The sequence below is a fragment of the Hylobates moloch genome, unplaced genomic scaffold, assembly GCF_009828535.3.
Source record: "Hylobates moloch isolate HMO894 unplaced genomic scaffold, HMol_V3 SCAFFOLD_12, whole genome shotgun sequence".
NCBI classification, from domain to species: domain Eukaryota; kingdom Metazoa; phylum Chordata; class Mammalia; order Primates; family Hylobatidae; genus Hylobates; species Hylobates moloch.
Window position 1 is genome coordinate 33,978,792 of NW_026652287.1, and position 12,400 is coordinate 33,991,191.

At 54.4% G+C, this 12,400-nt stretch overlaps 1 protein-coding gene across 8 annotated transcripts in view; it reads right to left on the reverse strand.

Annotated features, from left to right (window-relative positions):
• Positions 1 to 354: 354 nt before the first annotated feature.
• SPACA6 (sperm acrosome associated 6) overlaps positions 355 to 12,400 on the reverse strand; it is a 16,911-nt gene continuing 4,865 nt past the window's right edge. For 2 of the 8 annotated variants that reach the window (XM_032168991.2, XM_032168992.2), the window contains exons 2-9: positions 11,600 to 11,677; positions 4,368 to 4,436; positions 3,446 to 3,469; positions 3,001 to 3,078; positions 2,762 to 2,871; positions 1,907 to 2,063; positions 1,613 to 1,823; positions 355 to 457 (exon numbers count right to left, since the gene is read on the reverse strand). In XM_032168991.2, coding sequence (XP_032024882.2) covers positions 424 to 457; positions 1,613 to 1,823; positions 1,907 to 2,063; positions 2,762 to 2,871; positions 3,001 to 3,078; positions 3,446 to 3,469; positions 4,368 to 4,436; positions 11,600 to 11,677 — 761 coding nt within the window. In that variant the 3' untranslated portion in view covers positions 355 to 423. Of the gene's footprint in view, positions 458 to 1,612; positions 2,064 to 2,161; positions 3,079 to 3,445; positions 3,470 to 4,367; positions 4,437 to 11,599; positions 11,736 to 12,400 lie in introns of those variants that run through there. The other 6 variants (XM_032168989.2, XM_058425614.1, XM_058425618.1 and 3 more) reach the window with 5 other exon arrangements.

The window sequence follows — 12,400 nt, forward strand, 5'->3', positions numbered from 1 at the left end:
TGAGAGCTGGAAATGAAAATGAATTGGAAGTGGAGGAGAAGTTAGATTCCAAGGTTTCTGGTTTGAACTGCTAGGTGGATGGTGTTGTTCTTTCTGGTAGGAGGAAAGCGTTGGGGAGGAACAGCCTCTGAGGGCAACAAGGAGGACTCTATTTGAGGGTACCTTCTGCAGGTGGAAATGTCAAGGAGACAGCCAGTAACCTGAGGGGGGTATCTGGGTTCCCACCTAACTTGCACTGGGATAGCTATGCCTATCACTGTCATTATGTGGGCCATATTCATCTGGGCACGTGTGGGCTTGCTGCACCTCCTCCTACCTGAGTTAGTAGTGACCACCTTCAGAGACAAAACAATCTAGAGTTGAAATATATTCTTTATTTTCAGGATGGAAATAGGATACGGAAGGAGGAAAGAGATACCTTTGTTAGTTGCCACTGCAGTACCATCGAAAGAACATCCTGGGGAAACAAAGAGGTATGTGTGTTACAGGAGGGGTTGGTGACTAGAAACCTAGGTCCCGGAGGCCTGGACACCAGGGTCGAAAAGGTGGACAGGGCCTGGACTCCTGGTTCTGAGGGAGGAGGGGATGGGAGCCCAGACTCCTAGGTCTGAGGGAGGAGGGGGCAGGGGGCCTGGACTCTTGGGTCTGAGGGAGGAGGGGCTGGAGCCTGGGCTTCTGGGTCTGAAGGAAGAGAAACTTGGGGGTCTGGACTCTTGGATCTGAGGGAGGAGGGGCTGGGGACCTGGACTCCTGGGTCTGAGGGAGGAGGGGGCCTGGGGGCCTGAACTCCAGGGTCTGAGGGAGGAGGGGCCAGGGGCCTGGATGGAAACCTGGGTCTGAGGAAGGAGAGGGCTGGGGGCCTGGACTCCTGGGTCTGAAGGAGGAGGGGCTGGGGGCCTGGATGGAAACCTGGGTCTGAGGGAGGAGGGGACTGGGGGCCTGGACTCCTGGGTCTTAGGGAGGAGGGGCTGGGGGCTTGGATTTCTGGGTCTGCGGGTGGAAGGACTGGGGACCTGGACTTCTGGGTCTGAGGGAGGAGGGGCCAGGGGCCTGGATGGAAATCTGGGTCTGAGGGAGGAAGGGGCTGGGGTCCTGGACCCCTGGGTCTGAGGGATGAGGGGCTAGCGGCATGGATTTCTGGGTCTGCAGGTAGAAGGACTGGCGGCCTGGACTCTTGGGTCTGAAGGAGCAGGGGCTGGGGCCTGGGCTTCTGGGTCTCAGGGAGGAGGAACCTGGGGGCCTAGACTCTTGGATCTGAGGGAGGAGGGGCTGAGGCCCTGGACTCCTGGGTCTGCAGGAGGAGGGGCTGGGGGCCTGGACTCTTGGATCTGCGGGAGGAGGGGACTGGGGACTTGGACTCCTGGGTCTGAAGGAGAGTCTGAGGGAGGAGGGGCTGGGGGCCTGGACTCTTAGATCTAAGGGAGGAGGGGGCTGGGGACTTGGATTTCTGGGCTGAGTAAAGAGGGGCTGGGACCTGGACTCGTGGGTCTGAGAGAGCAGGGATTGAAAGCCTGACCTCCTGGGTTGGAGGTTGCTGGGAACCCAGACTTCTCGGTGGGATCTGAGACAGCGGGGAGCTCGATGCTGGGGCTCCGGGGTCCCGAGGACTCACCACGCCAACACTGTCGCACTCGCTGATGCGAGGGCCCCGAGGGCTGCAAGCAGGAACAGGTTGCTGGGCGTCAGAGCCTCGGGCCTGGCCAGCAGCTCGCCCAGGCTGGGCCTCCAGGGCTCGATCAGCTCGGCGTCCCGCGGCGCCCAGCGCAGCACTTCCCGGAACGAGGCCTGCAACTCTGTCTCCGCCCGCGGGGGCGGGCCCGTCACTGCGGGGGCGCGCACGTCAGCCAGGCACGCGCCCCACCCCTCTCCCCGCCCCGCTAACTCGCGCCGCCGCGCCCCGCCCCACCGTTAAGAAAGAAGTAGAGCCGGGCCAGGGGGCGCTGATCTTGCTTGATCACGCAGGAGAACGTCCCGCGGTGCGTGAGCTGCGCCGGCCGGATCCGCGCCAGGTATCCTTCGGCCCGCGGCATATCTCGGAAATAGGACAAGTCCTGAGTCCGGAGCTGCGGGACACGCGGGCTTAAACTCCTCAACGACGGCTTGCCACTGGGTAACCTACAAGCCCCGCCCCCGAGCCGGACCACGCCTCCTGGAGTCCTGGCCCTGAGTCTTGAGCCCGCCCCCGAGCCTTCTCGCTCCCCTGCCCTAAACGCACCCCTTCCCCTCACTCCTTAAACCTTTACGCATAACCTACCCCTAGAATCTGCTTTTATTTATGTATGTGATTATTTTTTTTTTCTTCCAGACAGGGTCTCGTTCTGGCGCCCAGGCTGCAGTGCAGTGGCGCGATCATAGCTCACTGCAGCCTCGAACTCCTGGACTTAGGCAGTCTTCCCGCTCAGCCTCCCCAGTGGCTGGGACTATAGGCGTGCACCATCACGCCCGGCTATTTTTTAAATTGTTTGGTAGAGGAGGGGTCTTAGTATGTTGCCGAGGCCGGCCTCAAACTCCTGGGCTCAAGCCATCCTCCCGCCTTGGTCTCCAAAAGCGCTGGGATTACAGGCGTGAGCCATCGCCCCAGGTCCTTGGTCCTGCATTCTGATCTTCGAGCTCTCCCCTAAATCCCGCGACCCTCCTCTTGCTGATGCTTGTGTCTGGACGGAGCTTCCCGGAGTCCCGTCCCCGCAAGCTGACTCCCCAACCTCTAGTGAAGGCTAACTCGCCCGTCTAAACCCTTCGCGCCGGCCCCGCCCCGACTCACACCTCCTCCTGCGAACTTCCAGGAATAGGTGATCTCCTCCTTTGGCAGCTGGAAGTTCACGATGCAAGAAAACGTAGCCTGGTCGCCCCGAGTCACTGTCACATCCTTAACTGGAGACGGAGCAGGGTTCACTCGTTGGGCCCCGCCCACGTCTGGCCTCGCCACCAGCTCATGCCCCTCGGTGCTCTGGTCCCGTTTCTCAGGTTGGTCTCCTGCACCCCGAGGCCCCGCCCCCTCACCTGGGCAGTCCAGCGGGAGGTCGCAGACCCTGGAGTAGCACCCGCTGCAGAGGAAACGCCGGGCGAACTCCTGGAGACCTGTGGAGCGGGTACGCTGGGTCTAGGCGCCACCTGCCCTCCCAAGCCCGGGGCCCTTGGCCCGTTTGAGATCCATGCAGCTTCCCGGGGTCCATCGGCCAGGTGGCATCTTGACCCCGCCCTCCCTGCTGTCCTAGGCCGACTCTCACTCCTCTCCGCCCTCTAGGATTCCTATTGGTTTGCTTCGGCTCTCACACCCACCTCCTGAGGATTGAGCGCAATACCTGGTTTACTTCCTTTTCTCCAGGGCTCTTACTGGCCTCCTAAGGATTTGAAGCTCACCCGATTTCCCCCACTTGATGTCGTAGGTTTCGGCTACGACCGCCTCCCTTACCCCGCAATTCCAAATTTTAAATGAAGTCCTTACCGCAGGGAGGGATGCAAGCCTGGGCTGTAGAGGAAAAGGAAACATCACTACCTTAAAGTCGTAGGAAGAACCCTGCCTGATGCTCCCCTACCTGATGTTACAAGGCCCGACGCACTGCTCCGGGGGGGGCGGGGCCAAGCTTTCGTCATAACCTGGGGGCGGGGTCAAGCCGGCTGGGTTCCACCTTGGGGCGGGGCCAAGCCTGAGCATTCCACTAGGAGGTCAGGCCCAGGCCTGCTGCCAGCCTTCTACTTGGGGTTTAGAGGGAAACACACTGGTTTGCTGTAGGCCCTGATGGGGATGGGCAATCCAGGTGTATTCCACCGAGGCGGGGCTAGATCCTGAGAGATCCTTGCAGGAGACCGGGGCTAAGGTGGTGGCCCAGTTAGAGAAGTGGCCAGGCTAGAAGTAGTCCCTGAAAGGGGCTCAGTTGGAGACGAAACCTTTCATCGAAGGGGCGGGGCCCGATCAAAAATGGTCCACGCGGGGAAAGAGTCGTTCCTCAAGGTCTGAGGCTCAGAGATGGGGCCAGGGGATTTTAAGGGGAGTGGATGGGGGTCTCAGAAGTGGGTTTTGTTTTGAGATGGAGTCTTGCTCTGTCACCCAGGCTGGAGTGCAGTGGCAGGATCTCCGGTCACTGCAACCCCGCCTCCAGGGTTCAAGCAATTTTCCTGCCTCAGCCTCCTGAGTAGATGAGATTACAGGCATGCGTTACCATGCCCAGCTAATTTTAGTATCTTCAGTAGATATGAGTATCACCATGTTGGTCAGACTGGTTTTGAACTCCTGACCTCAAGTGATCTGCCCGCCTCAGCCTTCCAAAGTGCTGGGATTACAGGCGTGAGCCACTGTCCCTGGCCAAAAGTGGGGTTTTCTAATTGTGTGTGTGTGTCAGGGGAAGGAGAGATGGAGTGTATTTTACCTTCTTTAAGCTGTGTAATGACCTTCTTCATTTTCTCCGCAGCATCAGGGAAGGCAACCTCAAAGGATCCTGGAGAGTGGAGGGGAGGACGGCCTGTGTAGTAAAGCCCTTCCCCCTAGGGCTTGGTCCTTGGTCCTGCATTCTGATCTAGCCTGGCTAGGGCTAGGCTGGCCCTAGCTCACAGGGCGTGCCGTCATGGTATCTGCCCTTCCCTGGCCCCTCTTCACCCCTCTCTGATTATCATATTCTCTGCTCCTCTTCTCATCTCCCGCCCTCTGTAGTTGAAGGCTAACAAGTCCCTAAGTCTCCTTTCTGCCTCCTGAATCTCTCCAGGATGGAAGCCCTCCTGGACATCACCTGCATGTAGCTTGTTGGGGGGAGAAGGGGAGGATAAAGATCAAATTCCTCACCAAGGCCTATTAGGTCTTACATGGTTTGGCCTAGTTCCCCCTCCCTCCCTGTCCCATCCCTACTGCCCACCTTTCATTTCGTTTATTTTATTTTATTTTATTGAGACAGCGTCTCACTGTCACCCAGGCTGGAGTGCAGTGGTGCGATCTCAGCTCACTGCAACCTCTGCCTCCCGGGTTCAAGTGATTCTCCTGCCCTAGCCTCCCGAGTAGCAGGGACTGCAGGTGTGCACCACCACACCTGGCTAATTTTTGTGTTTTTAGTAGACACGGGGTTTCACCATGTTGACCAGGCTGGTCTCGAACTCCTGACCTCAAGTGATCCACCCACCTCAGCCTCCCAAAGTGCTGGGGTTACAGGCATGAGCCACCGTGCCTGGCCTCATTTTCTTTAATATGAAAACAACCACATTCCCTAGCACCTCAGGGCCTTTGCACATGCTAGCTTGTTTTTAGCACATTTTTCCTTCTCCTAATCATCCTTCCACCACCACAAATCTAACCAAGTTCCCTGTTTTTGTCTCTCATCGCAATCATTTCATTCCTAGCTCTCATCCGTCTGCAATTACATATATTTATATATAGATGATGACCATTTATGTCTGTCTCATAAGTAAATAAACATGTTCTTCTGTGGCGCTGTCCTCTGAATCCTGGAGGGCCCTCAGTCTTAGAAGTGCTCAGTAAGTATTTGTACAATGAATTCCAGGATCCAACTTGAACTGGAGACCCCAACTGGTGGCCTGTGACCCAAATCCATCCCTGGGATGTGTTATATTTGGCCTGGAAAGTGTTTAAAAGAAAATGAACCAGTTGCCAACATATAAAATTTGGAATGTCACATAAAATGTTTGGCATCTCTTTTTTACGAAGTTGGAAGAGCTGTAACACAGAGATCACATTTCCATAATGCAGCGATTAACTGGAGATGTGTAGCAGTCACTTCCTTGAAATGGGGCACACACCGGCCACTTCTCCGTAGTCCTCAGCCTCTATTCACTTCTATATTTACCCATCTTTTACTCTTTTATGTTCCTTGTCGTTGTAGGTGTTTTTGTTTTGTTTTGAGATAGAGTCTCGCTCTGTTGCCCAGGCTGGGGTACAGTGGTGTGATCTTGGCTCACTGCAACTTCCACCTCCCAGGTTCAAGCGATTCTCCTGCCTCAGCCTCCCCAGTAGCTAGGATTACAGGCACCCACCACCATGCCCGGCTAATTTTTGTATTTTTAGTAGAGATGGGGTTTCACCATGTTGGCCAGGCTGGTCTCAAACTCCTCACCTCAGGTGATCCGCCTGCCACGGCCTCCCAAAGTGCTGGGATTACAGGTGTGGGCCACCATGCCTGGCCTTGTGTTTTGACCACTGCAATGGCCTCCAAACTGTATGGGTTTGTGGCTTGTTCCAGTGGAATAAGAATAGACAGCTGACTTGATCTCGTGGTGGTTTGTGGAAATCAGAAATGTGGCAGGGTTTTATGGGCTAAATCGTGCCTGCCCCCCACCGCAACCAAATTCGTATGTTGAAGTCCTAACTCCCAGTACCTCAGAATGTGACTGTACTTGGTTTTTAAAGAGGTGATTAAGTTAAAATGAGGTCATTAGGGTGGGCCGTAATGCAGTATGATTGGTGTCCTTATGAGAAGAGGAAATTAGGACACAGAGTTGCACACAGGGACATATGAAGAGAGCATCTACAAGCCAAAGAGAGAGGCGTGAGAAGAAACTAACCCTGCTGACACCAAAACCTTGATCTCAGACTTCTGGAAGGCAGAAACTTCTGTTGTTCGAGTCACCCAGTCTACAGTACTTTGTTACAGTGGTCCTCGCAAACCGATACACAGGAATTGTCCACTGCCTCCAAATACCTATATATCTATAATCTATATCCACAGAACACAGATAAAGGGCTTCATCTCCCAGCCTTCCTTGCAGTTGTGGTCATGTGACCAAGTTGTAGCCATAGGATGTAAATGGATGTGTTATATGAGTCACAGGAGGTGGCCTTAAAAGGGAGGTGGTACCCGCACCTGGAATCACAGCTACTCGGGAGGCTGAGGTGACAGGATCACTTGAGGCCAGGAGTTCGAGACAAGCCTGGGCAACACATCAAGACACTATCTCTAAACACATTTTTCTAAATCAGCCAGGTGTGATGGCGTGCCTGTAGTCTTAGCTACTCACGAAGCTGAAGTGGGAGGATGGTTGAGCCCAGGAGTTCGAGGCTGTAGTGAGCTATGATTGCACCACTACCCTCCACCCAGCCTGGGCAATAGAGCAAGACTCTGTCTCTAAAAAAACAAAGACAGAGAAGGTGGTGCCATCTTATTGTTTCCCTCATCCATCCCGCTGCCTGAAAATTTGTTTTGATGGTTGGAGCTCTAGCAGCCACACAGGACCATGAGGACAAGGGCTACTCCCTTGGATACTAAGTCTTGAAGGAGCTTGGATGCCCAAGAAATGGAGGTGCCATACTAGCCTTAAGTGCCTACCTCAAGACTTACTTTATATAGGAGAAATAAACTTCCTATGGGCTTAAGCCATTGCAGGGACAGGGGAAAGTGTCCTCTGTGATTAAAGCCATACAAAAAGGGAGGGAACTGAGGATACTGGCAAGACAGTGGCTGAAACGACGATCATTGGATATACACTTGGAGAGAGGAAGCACTGATGCCGAGAAGTGGGTTCCAAATGAGGACCTAGTGGTCTCTCCTTGGCCACAGAGCAGGAGTGTGGTCTCAAGATGGCAGAATGATCAGGAGCATGTGGTCAGATTGGGGTGCACAAATGAGAGGCCGGGATGTTGGAGGAGTCATCCAAAGAATTTCTATGGCCAAATCAAATGACTCATGGGCAGGGTGAGCATGGGATATACCAAGTAAGCCATGGTGGCGGGGGGGGGGGGGCTTATAACCCACCGGGGGAGTATAAGTGGGGTGAAATGTTCCCAACAGACCAAGCGGCCTGGGTTATAGCAAGCAGGCCATAAAGCGGCGTGGGTAGGTGTTGTCAAGTCTCCCCTAGAGGAGTTGCATATCGTCAGGAGCTCTGACCCTGGTTCAGATCATCTGGGTCTGAGTCCTGGTGCTTCCGTCTTGAGCACACCTGTCTCAGATCTGAGTATCAGTCACAAGCCCTCCTCCCCATGCGACCTTGGCCAAGTGATTTCACCTTCCTGATCCTCAGTTTCCTCATTCATCAAATGAGGATGATAGCAGTGTCTGTATCACAGGATTAGCGGGAGGATGAGACGCCATACGACCATGAAAGCATCCTCAACCCCACTCTTTCATGGCATCGTTTAATGATTGTATGAGATGGTGTCGCTAAGTGTGTAGAATGGCTCCTGGCATGTAGTGAGTGTTAGAGAAGGCTGGCAAACTTAGGATTGCCATCTCCAAGTTTGAGATGGGGAAACGGAGGCATGGGGAGATTACAGAAGTGGTCCAAAGTCACAGGGCTACATTTGACCCTGGTGGTCAGGCTCCAGAGCCTCCACACCTAATTGCTGCATACATAATCTACACACCTAATACTGCAACCAGTCTGTACCAGGTCATCTACTCCATGGTTTATATATACATATATACAAATAAGATCAACTGGGATCACCAAGAGGCAGTCAGCCCGCGTCAGCTCCTCCATCTCTCTGCTGCTCCCTCTGGAGGAGATGCAAAAGTCATCCTTGATTCTTCCCGTTGTCCTCACCCACCTACATCTGGTCCAGTCTATCTCCAAATATATCCTGGGCCTACTGTTCTTGTCCAGAAGAGCCCCAGCGTTCCCATCTGATAAGCGGGGCTATAAAACCCAGCCTCACAGGGCCGGTAGAGGATATCCTTTAGGAAGATACTTAATATGAATGACTCTGTGTATGGCAAACACAGCCTTTCACACGCATGGGCAGGCCCGGCACACGGTCAAATCCTTATGCCCACCTCACTCTGCTCAGACCTCATCTGGGCCCCACGGACCACTGTGACTGGTCCAAGCCACTACGGGCCGGCTTCTCACTGGAAGTTTTCCTGCCTTTGTCCAGGCCCCATACAGCTGCCAGAGAGATCTTGTCAAATCCCAGGTCAGATCCTGTCTCTCTGTGTAAAGTCCTCCAATAGCTCCCCCATTTCAAGAGCGAAAAACAAAAGTCATTCCAAGGGCCTACAACAGTGATTCTCAAAGAGTGTTCCCGGAGCAGCAGCAGCAGCATTCCCTGGGATCTTGACAGAAACGTCCATTTCTGGGCCCTACCTTGGACCTTCTGGTGAGAGGCGGTGAAGCCCGGAAATCTGCATTTTAAATAAGCTCCCAGGGGATTCTGATGTATGCTGGGGCTTGAGAACCCCCTGTCTATGAGGATCTACAGGAGGTGGCCCCTTGCTATCTCTCTGATTTCACCTTCACTCCAGCCCCACGGGCCCCAGGGTCTTGCACTGGCTATTCCTTGTGGCCTGAAAATCTCTTTCCTCAGATTATCTGCATGGCTGTCGCTGTCGCTGTCACCTTGTTCAGGTCTTTGCTCAACTGGACCCTGTCATTTCCACCTGCCCTGACCAACCTATTTAAAATTATCACCCAGCCAGGCACGGTAGTTCATGCCTGTAATCCCAGCACTTTGGGAGGCTGAGGTGGGAAGATCACTTGAGCCCAGGAATTCAAGACCAACCCATGCAACATAGCAAGACACCATCGTTACGAACTATTTAAAAAATTAGCCAAAGATGGTGGCGCACACCTATAGTCCCAGCTACTTGGGAGGCTGAGGCAGGAAGATCGCTTGAGCCCAGGAGTTTGAAGCTGTAATGAGCTATAATCACGCCACTGCACTCCAGCTTGGGTGACAAAGTGAGACCCTATCTCAAAAAAAAACAAACAAAAAAAAAAAACAACAAAAAAAAGATCACCCCTTTCTCTTCCCCTTCTCTGTTTTCCTCCACAGCAGGGATCACCAACTGACATGCTGAGATACTAAGATATTTTATCGATTATGTTTATTGCCTGTCTCCCCAGACTCCACCCCAATATAAGCAACCCCAGGGCAGGTGGTTCGCAGTTTTGGTCACAGCTGTGTTCCCAGGGTTGTTCCCGGCACATTCAGTAAATATCATTGAACGTATTGCACCAGCTTCTCCCGGCCTCCAGACTCTCCCTCTGGTCCATCTTTGACACGACCCCAGAGGGTTCTTTCTACACCCAGAGCTGCCCCTACTTCTTCACTGCTCACACTCCTGCTGCAGCTCCCCAGTGCCCTGAGGAAAGAGACTCAAAACTCTCTGACTTTTCTGCTGAACTTTGTACCTGGGTATTTAGCTGCCTCCTAAACGTCGCCGGGACCCCTCAAAGTCACTACATTCCAACCCAGCTCATCATCTGCCCCTGGCTCTTTCTCTCAGGCTCCTTCTTTCAGTGATGACCCACCGCCCAACAGGCACGGGGCAGGACCTGTCTCCGATGCTGTTCTCTACGCTTCCTGAAACAGCCCAGCAGACCGAACTCTCTGGCCCTGGCCCTTCTTCTCCACCTTCACAGCCCCAGCCCCCACTTGGGCCTCCGCTCTGGCTGGACCCTCACCCAGCCCCTTCTCTCTCCCCTCCAAGTTTGTCCCACATGCGGCCCCACAGAAGGCTTCCACTCCCAGATCCAAAGGTTCCTGATCTTTTCAAAAGCTTCTGTGACAAGGCCGCCTACGTGGGGAGAAAGGGCATTTCTTGGAATCCTGCACACCCCCGCCCCCCCCTACCATGGAGAGCTTTAGGGCCTCAGGTTTCCCTTTAGGGTGGAGAGTGGGGGAACCACAGCTGAGGCCTTCTCCAGGCTGGCCCTGCATGCCCCCTGGGTGGATGGGAACCTTCTCTCTTCTGGGATCGTTGACAACACGCTTGGAGGGCAAAACAGGAAGCAAAAGGAGCGACTGTGGATGTGGGAATAAGCCCTGAGCTCCTGGACCTAAGAGGAAGCCGGTTTATTCTACAGCGCAGGGCTCTGTAACTCCTGCAACTCCGAGCCTCCACAGTTCCGGGTGCCCCATGGCACCTCATGGGGATCATGGCCATGGTGACCAGGCATGATTACTGCCCATGCTGCCCATCGGCCACGCGTGGCCCCCAGCCCTCAGGTCTCTTCACATGGCCACACACCTCAAGGCTGTCACATGTGCCTGTCTCACCAGGACAGTCACACCTCGTCTCTCTTCACTGCTGTCACCTGAGCGATCCACTCTGCTGTTCCTGTTTTCCTGCCCTCTAATTGCCTCATACCTCAAAAATGTGGATTCGCTTTATAAGGAATCTGTGTGTGAGTGTGTGTCTCTGAGTGTGTCTGTGTGCGAGTGTGTGTGTGTGTGTGTGTGTGTGTGTGTGTGTTCTATCCTAGAGGAAGTTGCCTTCCCTAAGATCAGGCTCATCAGGCAGCCCCAACACCTGCACTGAGCTCTGTGGCCATCCTAGGAGGCAAGAAGATTGTCCCACTTTACAGATGGGTAAGTTGAGGTCAGGAGAGGGGTAGTGACCCACCCAGAACTTCATAGCCAGTAGAGTATGAGCCATGCAGCCATGGCAGAACCTATGCCTACCCGACCCCATCTGGACTTCCAGCTCTAGGCAATTTCTGCAGTGTCCCTTCCCCTTCACCAGCTTCAGCCCCTGGCTCTTGGAGCTGCCTTTGACCTTCGTTTGGACAAGCAGCTGAGCTTAATGGCTTCCCAGCTTTCACCTCCCAAATCACTGCCCAACTTTAGGGGCCTCCTTCCTCTGCCCCGGGCCCTCCCACATACCCATCTCTTGGGGGCTTCAAGTCCACATCTCCCATCTCCCCCTGCCCACACACTCACCCTGGGCAGCAGCCAGCTCCTGCAGGGCGTGGGTCATCTGGGTGAAGGTGTCATGCAGGTGGCTTCTCTCATCATAGTCTGGTGGTGAGGGAGGGAGCAGGGGCTGGGGGAGGCAGCTCCCCGCAACACCATGTCCCTAATGGGAACATTCTGTCTCTCAGTCTCTGCCCTCTCAAGTCTGTACCCTCCCCTCTCTGACTCTCAGCCCCACAGTCACTATTTTTCCTGAGTCCCGCCCAAGTCTCTATCCTCACCTCTCTGTGAGTCTCCATCCTCCCTGAGTCTCTGCCCCCGACCAGTCTCTATCCTGCTTCCCCTAGTCTCTGCCTCATCTCTATCCTCCCCTCTCTGGGTTTCCATCCTCTTTGAGTCTCCATCTTCCCCCCTCTGAGTCACCATCCTCCCCTCTCTGAGTCTCCATCCTCCCCTCTCTGGGTCTCTATTCCCTCTCCAGTCTCCATCCTCTCCTGACTCTCCACCCTCCCCTCTCTATGAGTCTCCATCCTACTGACTCTCCATCCTCCCCTGAGTGTCCATCCTCCCCTCTCTGGGTCTCTGTTCCCTCTCCAGTCTCTATCCTCTCCTGTCTGACTCTCCATCCTCCCCTCTCTGAATATCCATCCTCCCCTCTCTCTGAGTCTCCATCCTCCTGACTCTCCATCCTCCCGAGTGTCCATCTTCCCCTGAGTCTCCATCCTCCCCTCTCTGAGTCACCATTCTCCCCTCACTCTGAGTCTCCATCTTCCCCTCTCTCTGAGTCTCCATCCTCCCCTCACTCTGAGTCTCCATCTTCCCCTCTCT